The 25,868-nt window shown below is 39.0% G+C and overlaps 1 protein-coding gene across 3 annotated transcripts in view; it reads left to right on the top strand.

Moving 5' to 3' along the window:
- lrfn5a (leucine rich repeat and fibronectin type III domain containing 5a) overlaps positions 1-25,868 on the top strand; it is a 108,110-nt gene that overhangs the window by 67,397 nt on the left and 14,845 nt on the right. For all 3 annotated transcript variants that reach the window (XM_025901100.1, XM_005477569.2, XM_003445486.3), the window contains 6 exons: positions 15,645-15,869; positions 17,583-17,711; positions 17,797-17,977; positions 18,379-18,534; positions 19,398-19,654; positions 21,303-21,770. In XM_025901100.1, the coding sequence (XP_025756885.1) occupies positions 15,673-15,869; positions 17,583-17,711; positions 17,797-17,977; positions 18,379-18,534; positions 19,398-19,654; positions 21,303-21,770 (1,388 nt within the window). In that variant the 5' untranslated portion in view covers positions 15,645-15,672. The remainder of the gene's footprint in view (positions 1-15,644; positions 15,870-17,582; positions 17,712-17,796; positions 17,978-18,378; positions 18,535-19,397; positions 19,655-21,302; positions 21,771-25,868) is intronic.

Genomic DNA, 25,868 nt, shown 5'->3' on the forward strand with positions numbered 1-25,868 from the left:
AGTCTTTGCTCAAAGGCACCTTGGGCATCACTTTCTCTGTATGGCTAAGTCAATTCTGGAATTATATTTAAAAAGTTATTGCTTGTGTACTATCAGCTTTGGGGAAACAGAAGCAGTGAAAAACCGCAGATGACCTGACCACAGTACTCTCACCCCCTGTTCGCTTTGAAGTACTCTACTACTATTTTTATTACTATGACACGATGGGACACCAAGGAGCAAGGTAAACACTGAGACAAAGGTCTATGCAAGTTTAATATTTTCCTCACATGGCTGATTTCCTCTAGCCATGTCTCTTACTGAGATTCGCCTTTAATCTTTCTTTCTTCCTTTCGTTTTTCCTTCTTGTGCCTTTCTCTTTGTTGCTGTACACTTACCGAGCATTTGTTAATATTTCATCTCTTTCACTTTTTTTCCCAATGCAGAGCACATTAAATTTAGCGTTTCTGTGTGATTGGGTGTTAAATGTACTGCATGTAAATAATGTAAGAGTGTGCTCATGTTTGGATGACTATAAATTATTTATCCCACCCCCAGCCCACACACAGACAAATACAATATCCCCTGCGACAGACTGCTTGCACGCTACAGTCCTACCTGTTTGTGTCTATCCGTCCCTCCTCTCTTGCTCTCTGTATCTCATTTCTTATTGAGAATGTCAGTTAAAAATTACAAGAGCAAGAGAGCTTTTTTCCATGAAGTAAACATCTCAGTGGCCTGGCTTGAGACCAGTATTTAGCATAGTCTTTTTCAAACTTAACTGTGTCTTAGGTACATCCTCCAGCTACACTCACAGGGGGGAAAAGAGATATGAACATTCTTTATTTAGTAACTTGGATAACACCAAGATGCAGGATAAACTAGGTAGTCCACTGGTTATATAACCTCTCACTGTGAAGTATTTTAGCTCTATATTTTCATTTATATTTTATATACTTTTTAGCAAAGTGAACCAAGTAACTCTGCTTTGTGCATTTTTTCCCAGATAGCTTGTGTTGAGGTACTGCGCAAAACAAAACTTAAATTGTCAGCTTTCAGCTTTCCTTAAAAAATCATTATTCAAATGACTCAACGGCAGAACCTTTAAGAAAGTAAAGCACAAATGGTGCATTCCTATTTAACTCTTAAGTAAATCCTAAAATCAGGCAGTGACTGAACAAATTAGCGTGATGGATGTTGCCCTTAATTCTTTCGGTATTAGACTTCTGCTGTACTAGTGTTACATGCAGGAAAGTGTGCAAAAGAGAACATCATGAAAATGTCAAAGAAAGAAATATGTTATAAGGTGAAAGATAAGACCAGCATGAAGATGACAGGAAAGCAAAGTGTGGTTAAAGAAATCAATTCTTTTAAAAACGGAGGTGTGCTATGGGGGTGCTTCGTCAGGTCACTATGACAACACCCTAATAAGTATAAAATATATAGTCGGGGCATTATTTATCTATTTAAATGTTGCCTGAATAATAGGGGGAACATAGAAGTAGAGAGAGAAATGAATCTCAGTGACTAAATCTGAGGTATTTAGGTAGATATAATTTGCAATCAGCTTTCACACTGATGACTGTCAACAGCTGGTTTGACTATTGACAGAGATGCCAATATTGTGTTATTGATTCCCCCGGGGATGTAAGGTAACTAATGTCTATAAATGAAAATATAATTACTGAACTATACACAAATAATAAAACAAAGACATTCCTATTCACTAAACACTATTAATATTTTTTATCTTGTGTTATCAAAGTAAAAAAAAATAATAACATTAGTAACCATTACTTATTTCCCCCCTTTTTCATGTAGGTAAAAAGTAGTATAAATACCACACAGTATGAATGAACCAGAAAACAAACAGTTCTGACAGAAGGCATACAAGCATGAAGATTTGCTTTCTTGAATGTGTCACTTAAGCATTTGTAGAATGCTTAAGTGTTTATGCTGCCAAATAACACCGAATCATTGCAGAGATGTTATTTAAAAACCAAAGTGCAGCTTTGCTCAAAGCTTCATTTGCTAGATTTGACAAAGTCTTGGAAATCTGCATATTATATGATACTAAGACTTGCACATGTAAGATGCCATTTTGGCATTTTGTTATGGAATAAAGACAAATAAAGTTACAATATTATACTAAGTATTATTCATCAGCATAAACCAATTAGCTGGTAATTAGCTGTATCTGAACTGCCTGGATGAAATAACATCACTTTGGTGCAAATTACATATTTTGTGGTGTAGCTTTGGATATTTACGATTATTTGTTTCCTATGTGATTAAAGGATGCAAGATCCATATTTGCAATATAATAAGCAGAAACCTGATTATCTTCTTTTAAGATCAAATTTTCGAAAAGAAAAAATGAAGAAAACCACATTCAAGGTTACATTCAGAACTGCAGAGGCTGTTGGGGATTGTTAAAGGCTGTAGCTGTTTGATTGCTTCTGCACCGACACAGAGAAAAGTCAATAGTTGAGATGTGAGGGGCTCGTGCTGGGACAGAGGAGAATTTGGGAAGAAGAAGCTTCTCCTCCTCTAGGAAATTTCCTTTCTGTTAGATTTGCAAGCTGTGGTTTTCCAGCAAGAATATTGCTGTTTTATCTTTAATTCCTTGGAAGACTAAAGTTGACTGCTTCTCGATTATCATTTTCAAGTGCCTTACACACATGCACACATGCGCACAGAGAAATACACACATGCAATCTTAGTGTCAAATGCACTAGTGCAGTGCAGTAGAAAATAAGATGAGAGACAGACAGGCACATGCGAGATGTGAGACCAGAGTGTAATGCTTCCACATTCCACGTTGTGCTCTCATGCAGGCTATTTTCAGATACCACACACACACAGACCGACAAAGTGTCATTACAAGCTAATGCCATAATATGTTTGCCATGCCCTCCCACAACATTTTGCTCTGTAGGCCAGCCCCATTTACTGATCTGCATATAAACAAACAAAAACAATGTCGTTGTGTGTGTTCAAATGCATATATGTGTGTTTTGCGTGTGTATTCTTATATAAGCGTGCAGCCTCCTCTTGCCTGGAGGATGATGATGGAAACTGTTTGTCATCCTCCCACCTTTTTCTGTCTTTCTCTCTCTCTCCCGCTCCCTGTCTTCATCCATTCAAATCAAACGTACTTTATTGGCACAAAAAAAGGCATTTGCAGACTAACATGAGAGTGCCGACATACGCAAATACCCACTTAATTATGAAATCTGAACGCATGTAATGATGGAGAAAAAGTGACTGCTAAAAGTGAGTGAATGGTTCAACGTATGTGTGAGTGTTCTGGGCAGCTTTTCAATGCATTTTAGTAATGAAAAATGCAGCTTTATTGCATTTTATTATTCCTTATGAAATGATCAGTTTCCTACACTGCTGTCAGATAACACCCATGCATTCATTTAAAATTATGCCCCATATTGCAATGCTTTCAGTTGCTAGAGTAATGGAAGAGGAAATAGTCCCGTTCAATAAAGCTTTCTCAACTAAGTGTGTCCATTAGGCATCTTTGACAGGACACTCTGCAGCTGGTGCAACAATTTGTGAGTGATTCAATGTCAGCTACCGGACCAGCTGACCAGGAGGTGAAGCTGGACGGTTTAAAAGATTAGAAGAAACTCAAAAATTAAACACCATAAAACAAAGTGTTTTGTTCTTAAATAAAAAAGACTGTGTTATGGGGCATATTGTTGGGAACCTGACACATATCACAAAGACTGTGTTCACAGCTAGTCGGGTAAATGTGTTAATTGTGTTGAGCTTGAAAAGGTTCCTGTGATCAATAGAAGTTTTGTTAGTGTTTCTGTGCATTTTAAGTTTTAGATACAAAAATATATGGGGAAAGAAAACCTAGCAAAACTTTAACTGTGATTTTCTCTAAACTAAAAACGCTATTTGTGCACATGGTGCTCTCAGACACTAGAAAGGACTGCTACAATATGACTTTGCTACTAACTCCAATTCAGCATGTCACTTTGTATATATTTATGGCTAGATTATGTGAATATGTGTCTGAAAGCAGATTCTTTTCCTTTCATAGTGTCAGAGCACTTGATCAAAGTGCTCTGGCAAACTGGTTAGAAGAAAAAAAGAGCTCACCCCTTAAACAGTCACCCAATGGTAGAGACCAAAACAGAGATTAGGACTTAAATCAAGCCAGAAATTCAACTCTAAAAAAAATGTTAATGTCGCTCTGTTTCTGATAATTGTGTTGCATTTTGCTTAATTATTAACTTTATGAAATCATGTAGGTGGTGTTCATGATTAATTTTAATAACCCCAAACAACCCATAAAATAAAGTCATTCTACATCAATACTAAAGAATATTCATTTTTGCTGGGATGTATTTTTATTAGCTATATTAAAGCCATTTTTGATGTCTTCAATAAAGAGAGTGTCCCCTTCTTTTTTTGTCTTTCTCTCTTCATTTTATGTTATCTTGCTTACCCTCGTACTGTATTTGAATCCATTACTGCCAGTTTCTGTCTTTCATTTATTCTAATATAAAGGAGCCTGACCCAATTTATAGGGCTTAAATAAAATATTCATTGCCCCTTTCCAATTCACGATTAATACTTTTTTTCACCCTAGAGACCTAATTATGAAAATAAACCCTTTCTGTGTATCTTTCCCCCTCCGAGTCTCTCATTTCTTCAAATTCATCTCAGTAATCCCACTTCCTTTTCCAGAAGGGGTCGATTCACTTGTTTTGCATTTATTTATGTCAGAAACAACACAACATTTTGCTTGTAAAATAATTCTACTGGTTAAGTTCTGGTTTTGCTCAGTTTGCTTGTAAGTGTACACTCTGCTGCCACATTGACGTCCAACCCTCTAAACAGGGTGAAGACATTTACAGTACATAATATTTTTAGCAACAAAAGTGTATTACTGACACGCCACCATTTTTAAATTAAGCATGTATTAGTATTAATATTGAGAAAGACACATTTTTAAAAATGTTTTTGTATATTGAAATAACAACCTGCATGGTTTTAATTTGATTGTAATCTAGCTTCCATTTTAGTCCAAAGCATCCACCTTTGTCACTCCAGTCACTGCAATCACTACATTTGTAAACCTCCTCTGAGGTTTTTTCCTCCATCTTCATGCCCTTTGTTCTGTATATTCAAACTGCTCAACGTGAGCTGTCCCTCTGATACACTCCTTTCTAACTCTCCACCTCCATCTCTGCCTGTTTTCTTTGTGTTAATGCCACTTTCTGCAAACCATAAATCATAGCAGGTTTTGTTAGTGGGGGGAGTGGATGGAGGGCACTCTCTTCTTCGCCTCTCTTGTGCATAGTTGATTGCGTTGTATTGTTGGCCCCAGGTATTTGAACTCATTCCTCTTCTCTCCAAATCATATCTCCACCTCTTCAAGTCTCATCACTGTCTCGCTACCCTATCATGTGATTTCTCTACATTTACAAAGACACAGTGCAGCTCATTCTGACCTTCTCTACACTTCTCTGACAACACTCTCAAAGCAAACATCACATTTGTAGTGCTCTTTCTCGACATAAAGCCACGCTGCTGCTCACTGTTGTCGCCTCTCTTCTTAACCTACCTTCAACAGCTTTCCGTAGCTCCACGGCATGGCTCATCTGCTTTATCCCTCTGTAGTTACTACAGCTCTGCACATCACCCTTGTTCTTAATTCCTCAGATATCCACTCACCCTGCAATATTGGGAACACTTTTTTGTCTATATTTCCTTTGTGCCGTGTTGTAGGTTAAAATGTCGTTTGATTTTTTTAAGGTGTGCTTGCTTGAATGAGACAGAAAGTCATAGTTGTAGGCAGCAGATGCTTCCCTTCTCTTGGTTTGCCACTCTTCTAAAAGTTGGTAATGGCTCTCATTTTAACTATATTGGGTGGGACTTGTCACAGTAAAGGGACATACAGACTTTGATATGTTAGGTGTGTCCTTCTAATTTCTTCTCATATATACATGCATGAGTATATGAAAATGAAGTGCATCTGTAAAGATGGTATAGATTAATAGAATTAGAGAAACATACATACCTGTGCTTCAAGTATGGGATGCATGTGGTATGTGATGTAAACATTTAGATGACAGAGATAAATGGTACTCTTTATTTCAGCGTAAAAATGAACAACTTTATCTAAGGCTGTTATTTACGCACTGTTGCAGTTTTGATTAGGCAGAAGTTATTAATGAGTCTTTTAAGCCTTACATTTTAGGAAGGATTTTAATTTTTTTTCAGTTAAAACTAAATAACCAGGAATTTTGTTCTCAAGGTTAAGCATTTCAAGCTAGACCTCATGGCCATGAGCAGGAAAGCAGGTTGATGAAATTGAAGTGAACCCTTTTTTGCTTCAATCCACATCGTTCTGTTATCATATGTATTCACAATTTTAATGCAAAAGCACTTTCATCTGTGTGCTGCACTAGTAAAGAGAATATTTTTCGAGAAAATTCTTCATACCGGTCTCCAAACTGCCTTTTTTCAAAATCAAGGGAATGCTTTTCAAAGGAGACTCGCAGTCACTTTTCATACTGTGACTATGAGTCATAAATGCTTCTTTTATTCACCTGTTGTATGCACTCAGAAAAAATGATGCCCAGCCGAAACAAAGCTTGTTAATCTTAAGAGAGCTTTCCAGAAGATCACCAAAAGGCCTTCGAGCTGTACTCACAGCCATAAATAGCAATTATTATTTACCAACCCTGCATTAAACATACAGTAGCTCTGGGCATTTAGGAACCATTATTGTTTTTATATTGTGACAACCTAGATTTTTACGGGGTGTACTCAAAACAAATTGTTTGTTTTGAGCATTCACGACTATTTTAACACATGTTAGAGGTTTTAAAGTGTTTCCTGTGGATTGATGGAATAAAAACATCATTTTTTTTTGTTAGGATGACAAAACACAAACACCTAAAATAAAATCACTGTGCTCAATCACTAAATGTTAAATTCCAGACATTGCCAACACAGAAAAGTGCTAGTATGCTAAAGGATGCAAGTACAACTAAGGATTTTGACAGTCTCATTTCTTTTATGGATATTTTTATGTTTTAAAATGTTGAACAGACTTGGCCCAATCATGATGCTACATCTAAATCCAAAGATCATCTAAGGATACTACAGTGAACATCAAGGCAATCCATGAGATGCTTTATCATTTCAAATGCAAAATCTTAATCTGCATGTGAAATAAATGAGTAAAACAATGGTTTAACATATCAGATTAGAAAAATTCAGGACATCACCAATGCAAGTGTGATTCATCTTCTGGGATCAATTTCTGATGTATTTTGTTCTGAATATGCGGTGAACCATCCAATTAGCTTTCCAGTTAGTTTCCAGTTAGCCTCATTCAAGATTTTATCTTAATTCAGAATGCATTCTAATCTAAACCACAGTCACCAAAAGTCATTGATACCTCATAAAACAATGAGCTGAGACAGTTTTACACAATGTCTTCAGCAGCTTTGATGTATGCATCTGTGTGCGTTTTGACAGGTAGTAATTTTATGACATAGAAAGTGTATTGTGAACATGAGGGTGCATCCATTCAGTGATAGATGTACTTTGCTGTCTCTTGAAAAATAGTGGTGTGATGCAATGTTGCAGAAATAAAATTGTAGACCAGATATTACACAGCTTCTCCATGAATCAGGCACTTAAAGCACCAAACCGCCAAGATCTCATGTTACAAATCTGCTTTCTTCCTTTTACTGCTTCTCTTCTGTTCCTTAGTCAAACAAAAACAGAAGCGAGTGCATTTATAACTGAATCTAAAATCAATACATGTCTCAGTATAGTACATCTAGTATACATTTCTGTGTGCATGCATTAAACATGCTTCCACATCAGTGTGTAGCCTATGGCTTTAGGGCATGTGTGTGTTCTCACGTTCCACTCCTATTAGAATGACCTTGGCGGTGATCATCTTGAATTTCGGGCAGCTCGTGTACTCCTATAAATCATCCAGCTGGCTGTATCTGCCTTTGATTGGTTTGATTTGAACCATTAAATCCAATTCTGTCATGAAGCAGAGATTGTGATGCAGGACAGGAGGCAGGCTTAAGGAGGATTTCTCGTCCTTAATGCAATGAAAACATGCATGTGCAGAATGAATTCAGTATAAAGTGAGGTGGAGAGACTGAAATGGACTGTTCAGTAAACCCCTTTCCTAACCAGCAGTTGTTCTCTCTAGGTTAATACATATAACTGGGAATGAGAGATATTTATATACAAAACTCACGTTTTTTAAATGCCACAAAGACCAGAAGTATAAAAAATGGACTGCACAATGTGTTTACCTGCTGCAAACACGAGTACCCAGCGGCATTTGTTTTTTTCAAAATTAGTACTTTTAGGTAATTTTGGGTACTCGCAGTTGAAAGTTGTTTCTTCTCCATATTATTTATAAACTTTTATACTCTAGTTCCCATGACTTTTGTTACACAGAATAGTCCTTATCCTGATACCAAAATATTAAGCTAAACTATACAATTCAACCTGAATATTACCTGCAAAGGTGGCACTCCATTCAATCCTGATATAAGTTGGTCTTATTGTTTTTTTTCTTTACAATATATAAAAAAATATTCATATTACAGCCATTCTTTGTTCAAGTTATGCATTCTAACAGTATTTTCGGGATAGTGTTTGTGGGAACTATGGTGTTAAACCTGCTTCACCTCTCAGCTCATCTCATACTAGAACCAATAGGCTTCTCAGATAAATCCATCACCACAAATAGCGGTGGTTTGTATTTTTAGTGATTGATAAAGCCTTTTTTTTTGCACATTGACCACTGAGATGAAAAGGTTAATTGAAGAATGTTTTAACACATTTTTAGGTTAGGTTGATATTTTTTAAAATTATTAAGTAAAATCTTTGGCAAATCTATCACTATTATAATTAATGTGTGTCTGTATGTACACAGAAGCTATTGAGTATCTGTTTTAAATGCAAAGCTTGCATACAGATTAGACTTGGTGTGGCTGGGATTCATTTTCCTGTGTGTGTGTGTGTGTGTGTGTGTGTGTGTGTGTGTGTTTAGGCCTACTCAGCGCTACGTTCTCAAAGTGCACTAATTGAATAAAGAGTAATTGTGATGTATTTAGGCAGCTGCTGACCCCTGTTGTTCAAGTGAGTAAAGCATTAGCTTAAGCATAAGGTTTACTCCAGTGGACGCACAGAAAAACAAAGCAAACGGTGCAGGAGAGAGAACAGAAAGCCAGCAGGTTACTTTAAGTGGTCTGGGCATTGGTGCATTTTGTTATGCATTAGATGCTGGTACAAGCCATGAAGGTGCATTCTTGTAGCCACAGAAGACCATGTAAGCTATTAATTTGCTTGACAAAATGAAAAAAAGGAGCTCTAAGGTATTTCCAGCAACAACAATTATAAGCTACAAGCTCTAATTCTCTTAAAATCTGTGAGCATGCAAACACTAGTGCTGAATGTTGTTACATTTAGCTGAAATTTTCTTTCGATTGTCCCAGATCCTCCTTTAATAGGTGGGTGCATTTCCTGCAAGTGCTTAGGTGCATTAATGAGTGAAATTAACAGGGGATTGGGAACTTTTTCCAACATGGTCTAAGGAGCTTGGACCATGTTGGAACATGTTTTCCAACATGTTTCTCCAAGTCAAAAAAGAGCACACAAAACACAAGAAATCTTTTTTGATTCGATCTGACATTCCTTATTAATGTGAATAACCACAATAAGTTGCATTCATTGTCATTTAGTGTTAATGGCTCATGTCACATGCTGAGCTAAAGAAAACACAGGGTCCATATATTAACTGCTCTGGAGCTCTCAATCATGTCAAATGAGCTTTCCCAGTTGCAATATCTACAAGCACTTTAACCCTTTCCACCCTGGAGATTCCTGTACAAGGTTATATTATTGACCCGCTGCCACTTTTAGAAAGTGGATACAGTGCTTTGTTTCATTTCTGTTGCATCCCGTTTGGTAGGGTTGCAGCTGAATTGCAGTTTGGAGGAGGCTAAAATAAAACCTTTTTTTTTTTTTAAATCTCCTTCTCGTTTAGTGTTTAGGACAAAAATTCTCACACGTTTTTTTATCCACAGAGCTCAAGGTTATTATTTTGAATTACGTTCTGAAGACATGTCTTGCTGGATTTTGGGGCTGTTACTTTAGTTGGAAACTTCAAAAGTAGGCTAGAATCTGTTGGGCTATATTCTCTTTAATGTGCTGAAAAAACAGAAAATTAAATGTGATCATTTCTGTGTCAATAATCTGATGCAATGTGGTTAAAAGCTACAGAACAGCTCTGAAGTCAACCTCTCTTTTTTGTCATCCTCGAGTCAGCTTGAAAACTTTAAATGATTAAAAACGTGAATTCATCAGATTAAAGGAAAAATGCTTGCTTGTTCTTACCTGGTGGCTGTCGGAGGTGGTGCAGGTCATCGACTAATCTGGAAGGTTGGTTGTTCGATCCCTGGCTGCTCCAAATATCCTTGGGCAAGATATTAACCCCAAGTCGCTCACTGATGCATCCATCAGAGTGTGAATGTGTATGAAAGTTTGATAAAAGCACTTCAACAGAAAGAAAAAAAAACGAGGCGAGTTGTGTAAAGTGCATTTACCATAACTAACACATGTAACAGCAACAAAATCACTGAAAGCATTTCATTATAATATCTGATGTTGATGTTACAACACAAGGGAAACTTTTCAAACTGGGGTACATCATAAGATACTTCTGTTGTACTAACTATTCCAAATGAATGAAAACATTCAGGAAAGGCCTGTGATATAACATCTTGCACTTACATTTTTGAAGAACGATGAGGTGAATTATAAGCCACAAACACATGATAACTAAAATGTGAGACACATTATCTGCAAATAATACAAAATCAACAGCTTTATCATAATGTCATAGATTAGCTTGAGCTTTGCATGTTATTTTCCCTAATAGGTGATTGAGATGCACCTCAGCTAATGCTTAATGTTCTTAAATGTAGTCCCTGCGGTAATCTAATTGTCTATATCACTTTAATATCTGGAGGTTGTAAGCTTCTGTGTATTTTTTTGCTGTCTGGAAGAATATGTTGCAGTAAACAAATGTCACTCTCCCCAAAGAGAGCCCAGTCCTCTCAGACTGTGGGAGGACCCTTAAACGTGTGAAGGGTTTTCCTAACACTGACATAAATAATCTATTTCAACACAATAAGTGCTGTAGTAAACTACCTTACGCTCCTCAGTAAAGAGCCCTGCAAAACCACTGGATGACACTTTAGAATTGTCAGAATAGCTTCCTACTTGTGATGCTACATCCACGTCACGCGGTAAAGATTGTTGCTACGAGCTCTCGACTTACAACAGTCACTCAGAGATGAATACGAGCGGAACAGGTGCTGTTTTACTTAACGATTCACTTTAAATAATGATAGGTCGTTTTTAATTTTCATCTTTTGTGCATCACTTTTGCAAATTTAGCCTGGTTTTGTGGTAAGTCACTGGAGAAATACACTAGGCGCTTAGTTCCTACTATACGTGCATATTTCAAATGATGGGCAGTCTATGGTCTGATTTAAATTTCTGTGCAGAACCTTTGTTGAACCTTTGTTTAGCCTATGACATAACCTATACAAGTGGTTGAAGTCGTTGACAGCATGTATGCTTGTGCTGATTCTTAACGTATTAATAACTGTGTGGTTGTGTTGGGGCCACCCGAGAAAAGAATAAAATGCAGGGACTTTATTCTCTCCTCTCACTTTGTTAAAATCAGTGTTTTTTTTCAGGGGCAAACATGTTTGTCTCTGTAGTTTTTCCTCTTCTTTATACATTCCCTCCTGTCCATTCCAATAGTTTCAGCAATCTCTCTCCAGGAATTTGCTGACATTTGTGAGTCCTTATATTTGTGCTTAGATGTTTATTCCTCATACTGACGCGATTGTTATTGTCTCTCTGATAAATTTCAAAACTGTAGCGAAAAAGTAGCCAGAAATGCTCAGGAGGAATTGGTGTTAAAAAATTTGCTACGGTGTCATTTATTAGGTTTACCATAAAGTGCATGATCACAAATGTGTCACTCGCTTATTGGATGTGTGAAAAAGCTGATCAGGAAGAAAAAAAACACTCAAAAAATCTTCAGTCGTGGCTTCTACGCAGCTTCAAACAAGTTTGAATGTGTGAATACTTCCAAGCCATCGCTCTTAACTGCCAAGTTGTTCCTCTGGTTATCCCTTTGAGATTTGAATGCAGCCCGAGATCAGTTTCAGTATATGGAGCGTGTGGAGAATCCATTTGAGCTGTCCGGGGAAGCCAGTTGTTCATCAGTGAGCAAGCCAGGGGTGAAACTGGCTTTATGGGAGACCTTCGGGGGAACAGGGTGGATGGATTTCAAAGAAGTGGATAAAGCAGCCTGCACACATGTGTGAAACAGAATCGTATTTTACACATCGCTGCAAACAGAGCTTAATTTGTCTTCCTTACCCATAATCCCTTTGGTTAATTCACCATTCCATTTGATCCCAGTGGTCCTACATGTCACCTCAAGCTACATCAGGTTGCGAGTGACGAAGAGTTTGTGTGAAAATTAAGTTCAGTGCTGGTGAAATGTTCACTTTTATATGTGTGTGACATATAGCCTTATCCCTCCTGTATAGCGGATGGCTTTACGGTTTGCATATCGCATATAAAGCGTGACAGAACAACTCTTCATCTATCCTGCCTTGTCTCCTCTCTCTAAATGAAATTCGTCCCTCTCCCCCTTTTCCTTTCACACCTCAGCACTCATTTTAATTAGCTGGCTCTCTGATCTCTCTTTTTTTCCCCTCACTCTCTCTGATAATTCTCCCCGTTTCCTTTCCATTTCTCCGTCTCACTCATTCATTCTCATTACAGTCATTTCTCAGAGTAATTAATGAGGTGATATCTGCTTTCGTGTCAGAAGGGTCAAGAGCTGTCTCTCGCTCACTCTCTCTCTCTCACTCTGTAGCACCAGAGCATATGAGTCATCCGGCGATCTTTTTAGCTGCTGCTCCATCTTTCTGCTCTTCTTTCTCTGCACTCAAACAGAGAGGAAAAGAAATACAGGAATTGTACGACCTCTGACATCGTAGCAAATTTCACGTCAGTGATTACACACAGAAATGAAAGAAGTACAGAGAGGACCTCACAACTAGACTACGGATTGGTGAATGGTTTCGTAATCAGTCCTGGGTAGTGAGTTAATATTACACGACTCTATATAATTTATTGAACTCTAGTCTTAACATACAGGTGCCATTTACAGTAGTTCGAAACTCTAAAAGTGGCAAATAGTAGGATACAAAAAATATTTTTGACCTCCAGGTAGGTTATGTAGTGGCCAGTGCTCCAACCTGACACTCACCCCAACATTAAATGCCCATGGAAGGATTACTGAACTGAACATGGACACAGACTCAGGGATGCAAAGGGTCAAGAAGATCTGGCTCAGATTTGTCTTTTCCAGTCAAAAGACAAGAGAGGACAGGATGCAGAACAACCTAAGTAACACACATAAAGAAAAACACAGGACAAAACAATAAAATATCCTCAAAGTGATGTGATAAGATAAGATAAGAAAAGATAAGAGCTGCAAAACAACCATGAAGAGGCTAAGTATGACAACAAAATGATAACAATGGAATAAAAAACAATGATACACAAAAACAAAGCGACCACAGAGAGACTGGAAGTGGTAGGATCTTGTAATTCTTCTCCAGGAAAAATACATCTGACAAAAACAAAATGTGGTTCCAGTTTGGAATAAACAAGAGAACTGTGAGGTTACTATGAGCAGTGTTGGTTGTACTAACAGTGTATGTCTGGGAAGTGCAGTGCAGGAACACCACAGTGATGAATTCACACCACAGATGGAGGCAGAATTGAACAAAAAAGCATTTTGATTTTAACACCTTCACTGTGTGCTTGTTAGTGATGGGAATGACATCCAAGGACTGATGAGACGTGTTGCTTTCTACAAGACATTTGGTTGTGCGGCTCCTTTAATACACAGGGACTCGGGTAATGGTATGAACACCAGCTACGCAAGTTGGTTAGATGAACCGGCTGTACCATGTGCTTTCTTTACAAATACTGTGGCTTAAAATTCATTTTTCTGTTGAAATGGCTCCAAATGCTGCTGCTGTTTCATTCTGCACTCATTTCCTTTCCACTAACTGGCTGCTTCTCAGCAAAGACACTGATTGGAACAAATCAGTCTCCACAGTAATGACATATGATGGGCAATTCTCTCAAAGCAGACCAAACTAAGACTTTATTGTTGAGGTTTATGGTTTTTACCCTGCTTGGATTCTCAGATTGTAAAAAATCTGTTTTGTTGGATATTTTTCCCTTTTTGGTTTGGATTTGATTTATAAAGCAGTAGCATGTCATGAATAAAACAGTTTACCTATAATCATAATCATGGTGTGTTATTTATAATAGGTTATCTCATGAGCAGTATTCCCAGTTGTAACTTTAAAACGTCTTAACAAACCTATTATGGAACACACAGCATACAAGTTGTTTCTATTGTTCTGCTGCATTTTAGCTCAAATAAAAAGTGTGAGAAAAGTTCACAGAGACAAATCCTCAACTTCAGTTTCACCCTCATCAGGTCTGTGTTGTGTTTTTCTGTGAATGCGTAGATGTTTGCGTGTGTGTGCATGCTTGTTTGCACTGTGATCTGTTTAATGGTGATTCTCCCATGTCCTTCAAACCTGAAATCAAGGTTGCCATTAATGAGGATTTTCTCTGACCACCCTGCACTCTCGCACTAACACTCCTCTAATTAACTACAAGCACTGCGGCTTGTTAATGATGACTGAGTATGTGTGCTTTTTCACTCATGTTCATGCACAATAACACTGCTGAGCAATAAATGAGACTAATAAAATCCTCCTCTTGTTTGGTGGTCATAGTCATGTTGGGTTCTAAAGATTTTTTTTTTTCTGATGATCATGACTGATCACTTTATTCTTTGATATGCACAGAAAACCACATAAAAAAACCCACCACAAGTGATTTTACAGGCCCAGTCATCTGTCTCCTTACTGCACTCATCATCATATCTACACTTGACTTTTAATATACATCTTTGCATTTACAGTTATTTGAGTTGATATCAAAGGATGTGCAGTTAGTGATAAATAATGTATTACTATAGAGAAGCTTGAGAAAGTACGTCCTTCTCCTTTTAAAAATACTTTTGAAGGGGAAGCATGTTTTATCTCAGTTTCTTTGTCACAAGTTCCATTGGTATTTAACATTTTACTTGTGCCATAAGTTTTTCCTTCTTTCCTATTGCAGCATACATATCAAACAGATCCACATGGCCTCCAGATGGCTGTAACAGTGATGATCCAGAAAAGCAAGGACAGGGTTTATAACATGGTTAATACTGTGGAACAGTGTATGTGACTGCAAACCAGGAGTTTTGTTTCCTAAACATAACCAAGAACTTTTGAGGTGTAAATCTAACCAAATCACAAGTCACTGAACAATAACTGAAACATTTATTAAAATAGTAATAACAATAATTCATGTGAAAAATGGGGATGGGACCACTTAACTTAGTTATATGCATCTCATTTCAAATGTTGTTAACATCTCTATTTCTCTCTCTCGGTCTGTCTTGTTTCCATTTATTTTAGGTGTTGTTTCCAGGTACGGGGGGTAACCATGGAAAGGCTGCTACTGTGTGTAATGCTGGCCGTCGCCATGGCTGTGCGGGCACAGATATGCCCAAAACGCTGCGTATGTCAAATACTGTCACCCAACCTGGCAACCCTCTGTGCCAAGAAAGGTCTACTATTTGTCCCACCCAACATTGACAGACATACAGTGGAGCTACGACTGGCTGACAATTTTGTCACAAGGTGATCACATCATATCAATAATAACGATACTCGTGAGACTACAACCATTTACATTAAAACCCTTCGATAGCTGCTGTTGAAACTCTACTGGTAGAACGTCTGCATTACTGCAGTACATAATGTTATTTCCCAGCATATGCCACTCTCGCTATGCTATATTTTATAAGTGTAATGTGGGTCACTAGTATGGCAGTTTGTTAGGTTAAGGCTGTGTGCAGGCAGGAGTGGTGGTAAGGAGGACCCAAAGTGCAGACTCTCGGAGGCAAAAAGGTGAACTCAAAAACAGCTTTAATGCTGAACTCAAAGTAACAAACTTCCAAAGTGCAAAATAAACTCAGGCAAGCAGACAGAAACACACAGCATAGTAAACGGTAGATCGCGACAATGACAAACTGAAACACAGGGCTTAAATACATAGAGGGAGCAATCAGGGAATGGGCAACAGGAGGGAAACACAGCTGGGGCAAATCAGGACTAACGAGACAAGGAAAGCAAAACCAGATACACTAATATGAAACACGGACTTTCAAAGTAAAACAGGAAACATAACACAGAGACGCGAACTTAACAAGGGGATACAGCCGACAGGGGAGACCGAGCAACTATAGAACATAGAGACAAACCATAAGACGGAACTCTAAGAAAGAAACCAAAGACTAGAAATGATAAATAATATAATGAACTCAAAAGCCCTGGGTCAATGACCCAGGCATCCTAACACAGTTACTTCAGTTGGGAGGTTTGCTATAGCTGTTTGTAACAGATGGATTGTTAAATTTCTTTTTTCTAATTGAGTTTCTACTACTGAGCTAATGTTATAGCTACTCTGGAATAAAAGGGGAAAAATCATACGTGTCTACGGATAATTAAAGTGCTAATATCAAAAATTATAAGTGCAACTTTTGCTTGTACATTTAGAAATATCCCAAGGTTATCATATGCAGTAAGATCTGGGATATAATTATTACAGTTATTACTGCCTAAAACAGTGACCCCATACTTTTTCCTGATAAAATAGTGTAATTATTGCCTTTGTTCACTGAACCCTTATATTAACTGAAGATGAATTACTTCATTGTTAACTTGATCATCAATAGATACCTACATAAATAAATATGATAGCCTGTGGAAAGTTTAGTGTTAATGTGGATAAAATGTTTCTTCAAAACTGGAAGCACGATCCATGATGTCATCGGTCATCCCAGCCTCAAGCGTCTTGGAGAAATAACTAAAAATAACTAACTGGCTGAATTTCGAACAAAACGTCGTCACCAAGTGAGCCTTTTATGGGGGATTCAGACAAATTATCTTCAGTCATAGTCGGTTTGTTCTCAGCGGAGCAGCTCAGGGCTGTCTCCTGATGGAACTGCAGTTTAGAGACTCTAAACTGCAGTTCCATTGGACAGAGTTGTTCAAGCTCACTAATATTGAATGAGCTGGAAAGGATAAAAGGAATACCACACACAATCTTTGTTTGAGAATGTTTTTTTATCTCTAAATATTCAAAGAGTTTCTGCATTTCCCCTGTTAGCGATGACACTGCATTTCAACTCTGTCCTGACTCGCACACATTTAACATCAACTCTTCATTTTCATCTGGAGATTGACGTGTCAGTGCTTAAAACACAACATATTTAGTCCTGGAAGAACAGATATAGAGTTAGTCATGTTCATTTTAACTGTATTTTATCTTTGTCTCATCTTTGCCCACAGTGTGAAAAGAAAAGATTTTGCAAACATGACGCGTTTGGTGGACCTAACATTATCCAGAAACACCATTTCCTACATCACACCTCATGCCTTTGCTGATCTGGAAAACCTCAGAGCCCTACACCTCAACAGGTATGAACTAAAAATAATTTCTTACAATGTGAAATCTTATTGATACATTTTCTCTGAAGTTTTATTTCTCTTGACTCTCCCACAGCAATCGACTGACGAGGATAGGCAATGATACATTCAGTGGGATGTCCAAGCTTCATCACCTGATTCTGAACAACAACCAGCTGGTCATGATTCACCAGGGAGCATTCAATGACCTGCTGGCACTGGAAGAATTGGATCTTAGTTACAATAACCTCGACTCTATTCCATGGGAGGCCATCCAGGTTAGAACCTCTTTAACATGCAACACTACTTTGAAGCTTGTTTGGCTGGAGGGCATTGAAAAAAAAAAAAAAGCATCCTGAGGCAAAGACCTTAAAAAATGTGGGTGCATTTATTTTAGACTTAAATGAGCTTTGGGACTAAGCAGAGGTCATTATGTTGACAGTTCAATAACTGTATATGCAGTTTCACTGATGGCCAAGATGTGTTTGTAAGTATTGTCAGTACTGTAATGCTTGGTAACTAAGTATAGTCAACTTTAAAACTTTAAAAAGGTTGTTTTTTTTTCACCACACATTTTATTTCATTTCTCTGTTCCCCTTATAATTATCGAATGACTGAAAATGTAACCACATTGAAAGAAACAACAATTAATGTCTCTTTTATTCCTTTATTTATCCAGCGAATGACAAGCCTCCACACGCTGAGTTTAGACCACAACATGTTGGAATACATTCCAGAGGGAACCTTTTCCCTTTTACAGAAACTAAACCGGCTGGATGTCACCTCTAATAAACTCCAAAAGCTACCACCTGACCCACTTTTTCAACGAGCACAGGTATTCTTAGAATTTTCTTTCCCACCACATTCAATCAAAAACATTAAACACAGCCTACCACACAATACCACCGTATTTAGGCAATTAAATCCTGGGGGAATTCACGCAAAATAAAGAAAAAACAGGTTGTGAATCAGCAGGCTAAAGCTGTTTATCTATTTTTCAGTGCAATTATTGAATCGATTTATTTTACTGTAATGTAAAAAAGCTGCAAATCAAATGCAATCAAAGTAGGTGTGACCACCTCTAAAACAGTTAGTATGTGCATTTTGCTGGGCTCAAGCACACTGAATATCTCAGCAAAAGATCAGACCATGCAATGCTCAGACAAACTGCAAAAATACAGCAGCTACATCTCAGACTCTGCAGCCCTTATTTAACATGTTAAATGTTAAAATTGCAATAGTACAAATAGAAGGGAAGTGAAAAGTATGGTTTGTTTGGAAGATTTGAAAGGAGGAAGCCTTTCTTATCTAAAAAGAAGAGTCCAGAGTAGAAGTATTGATGGCCATAAAGCACAGTGGCGCATTTGGTGATCACCAAGCACAGCCTATCTGCACAAACACCTCATACTAACTGTCATGCATAGAATCGAGAGTCCATTATTTGGACTTGTTTTGCAGCCTCAGGTCCTGGGCACCTTGCAATCATTGAGTTGACCATGCTTCTTTGTATACCAAAGTATTCTACAGTCAAATGTGAGGACATGTCTCCAGCACTCTTACTTCTCATTATTTAGTAGTTTATATTAGATGGAGCAAGAAATACACATTCAACTGGCCAAACTCGACCGAACGTAGTGGAATTGTCTATAAAAATGTTGCTGTTCTAATTTTTTTAATGCACTTGTGTTGCACTCCCAGGTTCTAGCAACGTCAGGGATGCACGCCTCTTCTTTTGCACTGTCATTCGGTGGCAACCCTCTCCACTGCAACTGTGAGTTACTTTGGCTGCGAAGGCTGAACAGGGAGGATGACCTGGAGACGTGTGCCACACCCCAGCACCTGTCTGGCCGATACTTCTGGTCCATCCCTGAAGAGGAGTTTCTCTGCGAGCCTCCACTCATCACCAGATACTCTCACGAGATGAGGGTCCTTGAAGGCCAGAGAGTTGCTCTCAGGTATCAGTTCTTGCTAGAAATGCATCTAAACATAATATGGTGGTTATGAAATCAATAATAATTAGGGAGTAAAGTTCTTATTATGTGGTGCAGTTTTGCCATCATCCTGTAACCACCTAACTTGCACAAACATCCAAGAATATGAAAAGCCTCACTGCTTTCTGATGCACAAAACATCAGAGAGAGACAGAAACATTACCAAAGACTTTACAGGACAAAACTAAATCAAGACAACAACAACGTTTGAGAGATGGTGATTATTTCATTTGCATATATATTGGTCACATACTTATACTCATGATAGCTGTTATGTTTCCAGATATGGAAATATGATGAAAAGGGGAAAAAGAAAATCAGTGAAACATTATTATCCCCTTTTCTTTCATTCTATCTTGTCGTCAGTGTCATATAAAAGGTATAAGTGGACAGCGTGGGCCAATCTATTTAAATTTGTAATCTCGTGTAATACCAATTTATTTCATGAAATTCAAAAAGTGGAGAAAGTGTATGGTTAGGTAATTAGGTGTTGACAACACATTTTTATACCCAGCACTTACTTTATCATAGTAATATTGTTACTCAAAAGAGTGACCATTACTTGTTGCTTTTAAAAAATGGGGGAATTATTTTACACACTTTTCACCACTCAAGTTTTCCTCTGCAACATCTGAGGTGCGCTGTCACATAATTACCAATTACCTTTAAAAACCTTAGGTAGAAAATGTCAACAAATCAACACTAATCTTTAGTAATTAGAAGAAGAAATGCACAGTGCAGTTTGCATATCTTTACCCTTTAAAAGGTCTGGGGTTAGGGTTGAAACAGCTTAAATGTATGTGTTTGTGTCACTTTCATTTCTCCCTTTTTCACTTCAAATAAACTTCAGATCCCAGGAGCCCTTTTTAGTTCATTTCTAACATTAACAACCATGTGTGGAGAATGTGTAGTGTGACTCCAGCTGAAAATTAGATTTTTGTTAGCTCTTATTCTATAAGTTTTGCAGCACTTCACAGTAATTGTAATTACCTGCAGAAAAAGGAAAAGCTAAATTACCCTGACAAACATGCTCCTCACTTTGATTGTTTCTAATTTTGAATCCTTCAAATTGAGTCTGCTTTGTTGCAAAACCATTTTTGTTTGATGAAATAGAATATTATGAGCATTGTTTTTCTCTGACTCTTTCTTTTGGAGTAATTTGTGTCACTGATTGATACCGTTTCTCGCTGTTTATTTGGATCTCTGTCTCAAGAGAGCTATAACTATGACACAAGAAATTTTAATAACTACTTGTTTAGTATCTTAACTTACTAATTTTAGACCAAGACAAGGAATTTTTAAATGTCAGCATGGAGTTAAAATAGTTGTATTGATCCAGAAACCTTTTAATATAGAAGTAATACTACTTCAACCTAATACTACTCCATTATTAGCTAACCAACTGTAGTACAAAGGCTATCATTTGTACTCTAATTCAAATTAATGTGCTCTGTCAACATAGTAGATAAGGTTTAGCCTCTCTTACTTTTCACCCAAGTCTCAGAGGAAAGGTAGCAGGATTCCAGAAACCATTAAGCTTTGCTTCTACTGTACTCTTGTCCCTGTGCTGTCTTGTTTCGAGTTTCAATTCACTGGTTTTCTGTCTTTTAAGGTGTAAGGCAAGAGGTGACCCAGAGCCAGCCATTCACTGGATCTCTCCTGAGGGTAAACTGGTCTCTAATTCCTCCAGAACACTTGTCTACGCTAACGGAACTCTGGACATTGTCATCAGTAAGGTGCAAGACACTGGCTCGTTCACCTGCATCTCCTCCAACCCCGCCGGCGAGGCTCACCAAACAGTGGATTTGGTTATTATCAAACTCCCGCACATTTCCAACAACACAAACAACATCCAGGAGTCTGACACGCGATCGTCGGACATTTCCACATCAACCCGAGGCGGCGCCAATGGGAGCAACGCGACAGGTGATGTGAAGAGTGGTGTGGATAAGAGGGTGGTGACAGCTGAGGCCACGTCATCAACTGCACTGATCAAGTTCAACTTCCAGAGGAATATACCAGGAATTCGGATGTTCCAGATACAGTATAACGGAAGTCAGGATGACTCACTGGTTTACAGGTAATCTTGACAGCATCACTGCATTACATTCATTACACAGAGTGAGAAATTGAGTATGATGTGGCCTACTGAGAGAATGAGCCAAGCCTGAGCAGCACATATCAAATTACATCAGAATAGATCTAACTTTAATGATCCTCTTGGAAAATGTTTTCACCCGAAATACAAGTGGAACAGCTGGAGATAAGTGAGAATGTAAGGCATTTGGGCACTGACATACCTACAAGGCTGATATATTGGCACTGCAAGGTGACTATAAGAGAGTTATTAGGCCACTCCAAGTGGGCTACTGGGGCACTACGAAGAAAGAATAGTGACCATGAAAGGGATACATGTGGGAGTTGTAAGGTCACTATGAAGTCTCTGCATGAGCTCGAAGGTAAGTGAGATGTATGCACATGGGCAAAACAAGGCCATGGAAATTCTAGGTTAAAATACCCCAAAAGACAAACAAAAAATATGTATTTGCCAATTCTGTTTGATCATGAAAATGATTATTTATTCACTGTGATTTTTTTCAACCTACACACTTCCTTGTCTGAAATTTGCATAATTAATCCTAAAGTGAAAGACATAAGCTTGGTTTTTATCAAAGCATATGCACAGGCAATCTGTCCTTATTTACTGCCTTACATGACAGACAAAAAGTTCATATCAGGGCAAGTTCGACTAACAAGGATATGAGACGAGGATGGAAAGCAAAGAAACATGAGTGTTCAACCTCATCGCAAACTAACACAACACAGTCCAGCCTGCTGACTCAAACAGGATGGCCTTGACGCCGAGGACTCTGCTGGCCTTTCTTGACTTTTGTTGTTTGCACAGGATTACACAGATTAGATCAGTCTCACAGGAAATGATTGTTATTTGAGCCAAATATTTACTCCAGTAAATTAGGGGGGAGAGGGAATTAGCAAACACCTCAAGCTTCCATAGGGAAATCTCTTTCCTATCACTACTAATCCCTACACGTACATCAATATGCATAATGGTCAACAGGAACTCGAGGAACACCAGGAATGACCAATTGGGTCATCATGACCGTGCCCTTGGTTTCCAGGAAAGTCTTCTTTCTTCATAATTCTTCGTCCCTAAAGTGTAACATACAGAGATGGGACAAGTAGGATTTATAGCTGTCTGTCTTTTTAAGATAACATTGTAGCTGTTTTGTTGCTCTCACTTAGATTCACAGCACAGAGTCTGTGCATTTAGACCTTCACCTTGAGACTTCAAAATACTACATTAAGTATTACAAACAAGCAGCTTTCTGTGGGGCCACAGAGGAGGAATGATTAGACAGCCTATCACGACCCATGCTGATCATTCTTCTCTCCGTTAGATCACTTTCCCTTTCGTCTTGTGCTTTCATATTCCCCGCTTCCCCGTACTCTCCCTTTTTTCAGTAGGAAGTCGTTGGTGTGTCTGTGTTATTTTGCAGTTCCCTTGTCTTTAGGTAACGGATTGATTTCCATTCAACACCTCTGCTGGCACAAAGCAGCAGCCAATTGATTCTGCTTTTTCATTACCTGCACATCAAAGACAGAGAAGAGGGACAGAGTGGTAAAAAGAGAATAGTAAAAGAGGGAGAAAAGAGAAGGATGAATGGAACACAAAGAGAGATGGCAGAAAAAAATGGTGAACGTAGGCAGGAAAGAAAATGATAGACACGGGAAACGTGGCCCCACTGTCACTGTCAGATGGGGCTCTTACTTTCCAGGTTCAATGCCACAATAGACATTTTGTACTTTACTCCCCACCTGCTCAACATAATACCGTTGGGTGTTGGATGGGTTCTGTGTTTCCTTCATACGTCGAATGCAGTGAGTGACGGTTTAAACCTTCACAAATGTACCCTTTCATTTACGTTAACCTTATGACCCTGCTAGTTGCTGCAAATCTGAAAAGTAAGACTTATAATACTTGATTCTGTATCGATTTGTGCAGGGAAACCTCACCCACTACTTCTTCCTCAGGGAGATTGGGGTCAGCTGGAGAACAGAACCCCTGGAGCTCACAGGGATTTGGTGTCTTGCTCAAGGACACTTGAGACCGGCAGATGTTTACTGATACAGTACTGCTGTTTTAACGCCAGTCCTGCTGCTTAAGGATTGTATTTCTATTGCGGAGTCCGGTCTAGTCGATAGTAAACCTCTCTTCAGAGCAGCAATCTCACTGCCATTCTAGTTTTTATTAACATGAGTAATTTCTTTGCCTTTAATGTTAGAGAGAGAGCCCAGCAAACTGCATGGTTTTAAGAGAGAAAAAATAAAGACGAATAGCCACGTTTGTCTGATTATATACAGTATGTCTCTTTTGTTTGTATGGGGATGTAGATCAGAATCTGGAACATGCATCTCTCAAACTGTCGTCTTCCAGCTTGACCTGGCAGTGCTTAAATGATGGAATTCTCAGACTTGAATACCACTATACAATTTTTTCCATATTCAGGGTACTTGCTATAAATGTCATGGAGTATGATGTTTGCAGAAAGATAAGATAAGATAAGATAAGATAAGATAAGATGACCTTTATTAGTCCCACAGGTGGGAAATTTGTTTTGTTACAGCAAAAGTGCAAGTTATGTAGCAGAAATTAGAAAACACTGGAATGCAATAAAATAAAATAAAATACTATATACAATAGAATAAAATAGAATATAATAATATATACAATAGAATAAAATAGAAATACAAATGCTATATACAACTGAGTAGGAAAATACAAAAGTACAACTTCGTCAGAAAAAGAATTGCACATATAGCAGTTTTATTGCACATGTGTGGATGTGTGTGTTTGATCAGCTGCAAAAGTCTTTGTTGTGGAGTCTGACAGCAGTGGGGAGGAAAGACCTGCGAAATCTCTCCGTCCCACACCGTGGGTGCCGCAGTCTCCCACTGAAGAAGCTGCTCAGTGCTGTCACAGTCTCTTGCATGGGGTGGGAAATGTTGTCCAACAGGGATGACAGCTTAGCCGCCATTCTCCTGTCACTCACCACCTCCACTGGGTCCAGAGGGCATCCTAGAACAGAGCTGGCCCTTCGGATCAGCCTGTTCAGTCTCTTCCTGTCCCCAGCAAAGATGCTGCCGCCCCAGCAGACCACACCATAGAAGATGGCTGAGGCCACCACAGAGTCATAGAAGGTCTTCAGGAGTGGGCCCTCCACTCCAAACGACCTGAGTCTCCGCAGCAGGTACAGTCTGCTCTGTCCTTTCCTGTAGAGGGCGTCTGAGTTGTTGTTCAGATGAACACCAAGGTACCTGTCGCTGTCCACAGCCTTGATGTCCATACCTTGGATGTTCAGTGGTTGCAGTGGAGAATGCTTGTGCCTGCGGAAGTCTACCACCAGCTCCTTGGTTTTACTGGCATTGATCTGGAGGTAGTTCAGCTGGCACCAGTCCACAAAGTCCTGAGTCAGTCCTCTGTACTCCTTGTCGTCCCCATCAGTGATGAGGCCGACTATTGCAGAGTCATCAGAGAACTTCTGCAGGAAGCACTGGGTGGAGTTGTGGGAGAAGTCTGCAGTGTAGATGGTGAAGAGGAACAGAGCCAGAACCGTTCCCTGTGGGGCCCCCGTACTGCAGACGACCCTGTCCGACACACAGCCCTGAGTCCTCACATACCGTGGTCGGTCGGTGAGGTAGTCCAGAATCCAGGTAGTGAGGTGATGGTCCACTCCAGAGTTCTCCAGCTTGTCCTTCAGAACCGAGGGAAGAATAGTGTTGAAGGCACTGGAGAAATCGAAGAACACGATTCTCGCAGTGCTCCCAGCGGTCTCCAGGTGAGTGAGGGAACGATGTAGGAGGTGGATGATGTCATCATCCACTCCAATGCCAGACTGGTAGGCAAACTGAAGTGGGTCCAGTGATGAGCTCACCAGGCGCCGAAGCTGAGCCAGGACCAACCGCTCCAGGGTCTTCATCAGGTGGGATGTTAGAGCCACCAGCCCTTAGCTGTTGAGGTCCTTGGGGCGTGAAGTCTTTGGCACTGGAACAACACAGGAGGTTTTCCAGAGCTGTGGGACTCTTCCCAGCCTCAGGCTCAGGTTGAAGAGGTGCTCGATCACCCCACACAGTTGGTCCGCGCAGGACCTGACGACCC

This window comes from Oreochromis niloticus, linkage group LG19, assembly GCF_001858045.2.
Source record: "Oreochromis niloticus isolate F11D_XX linkage group LG19, O_niloticus_UMD_NMBU, whole genome shotgun sequence".
NCBI classification, from domain to species: Eukaryota; Metazoa; Chordata; class Actinopteri; order Cichliformes; family Cichlidae; genus Oreochromis; species Oreochromis niloticus.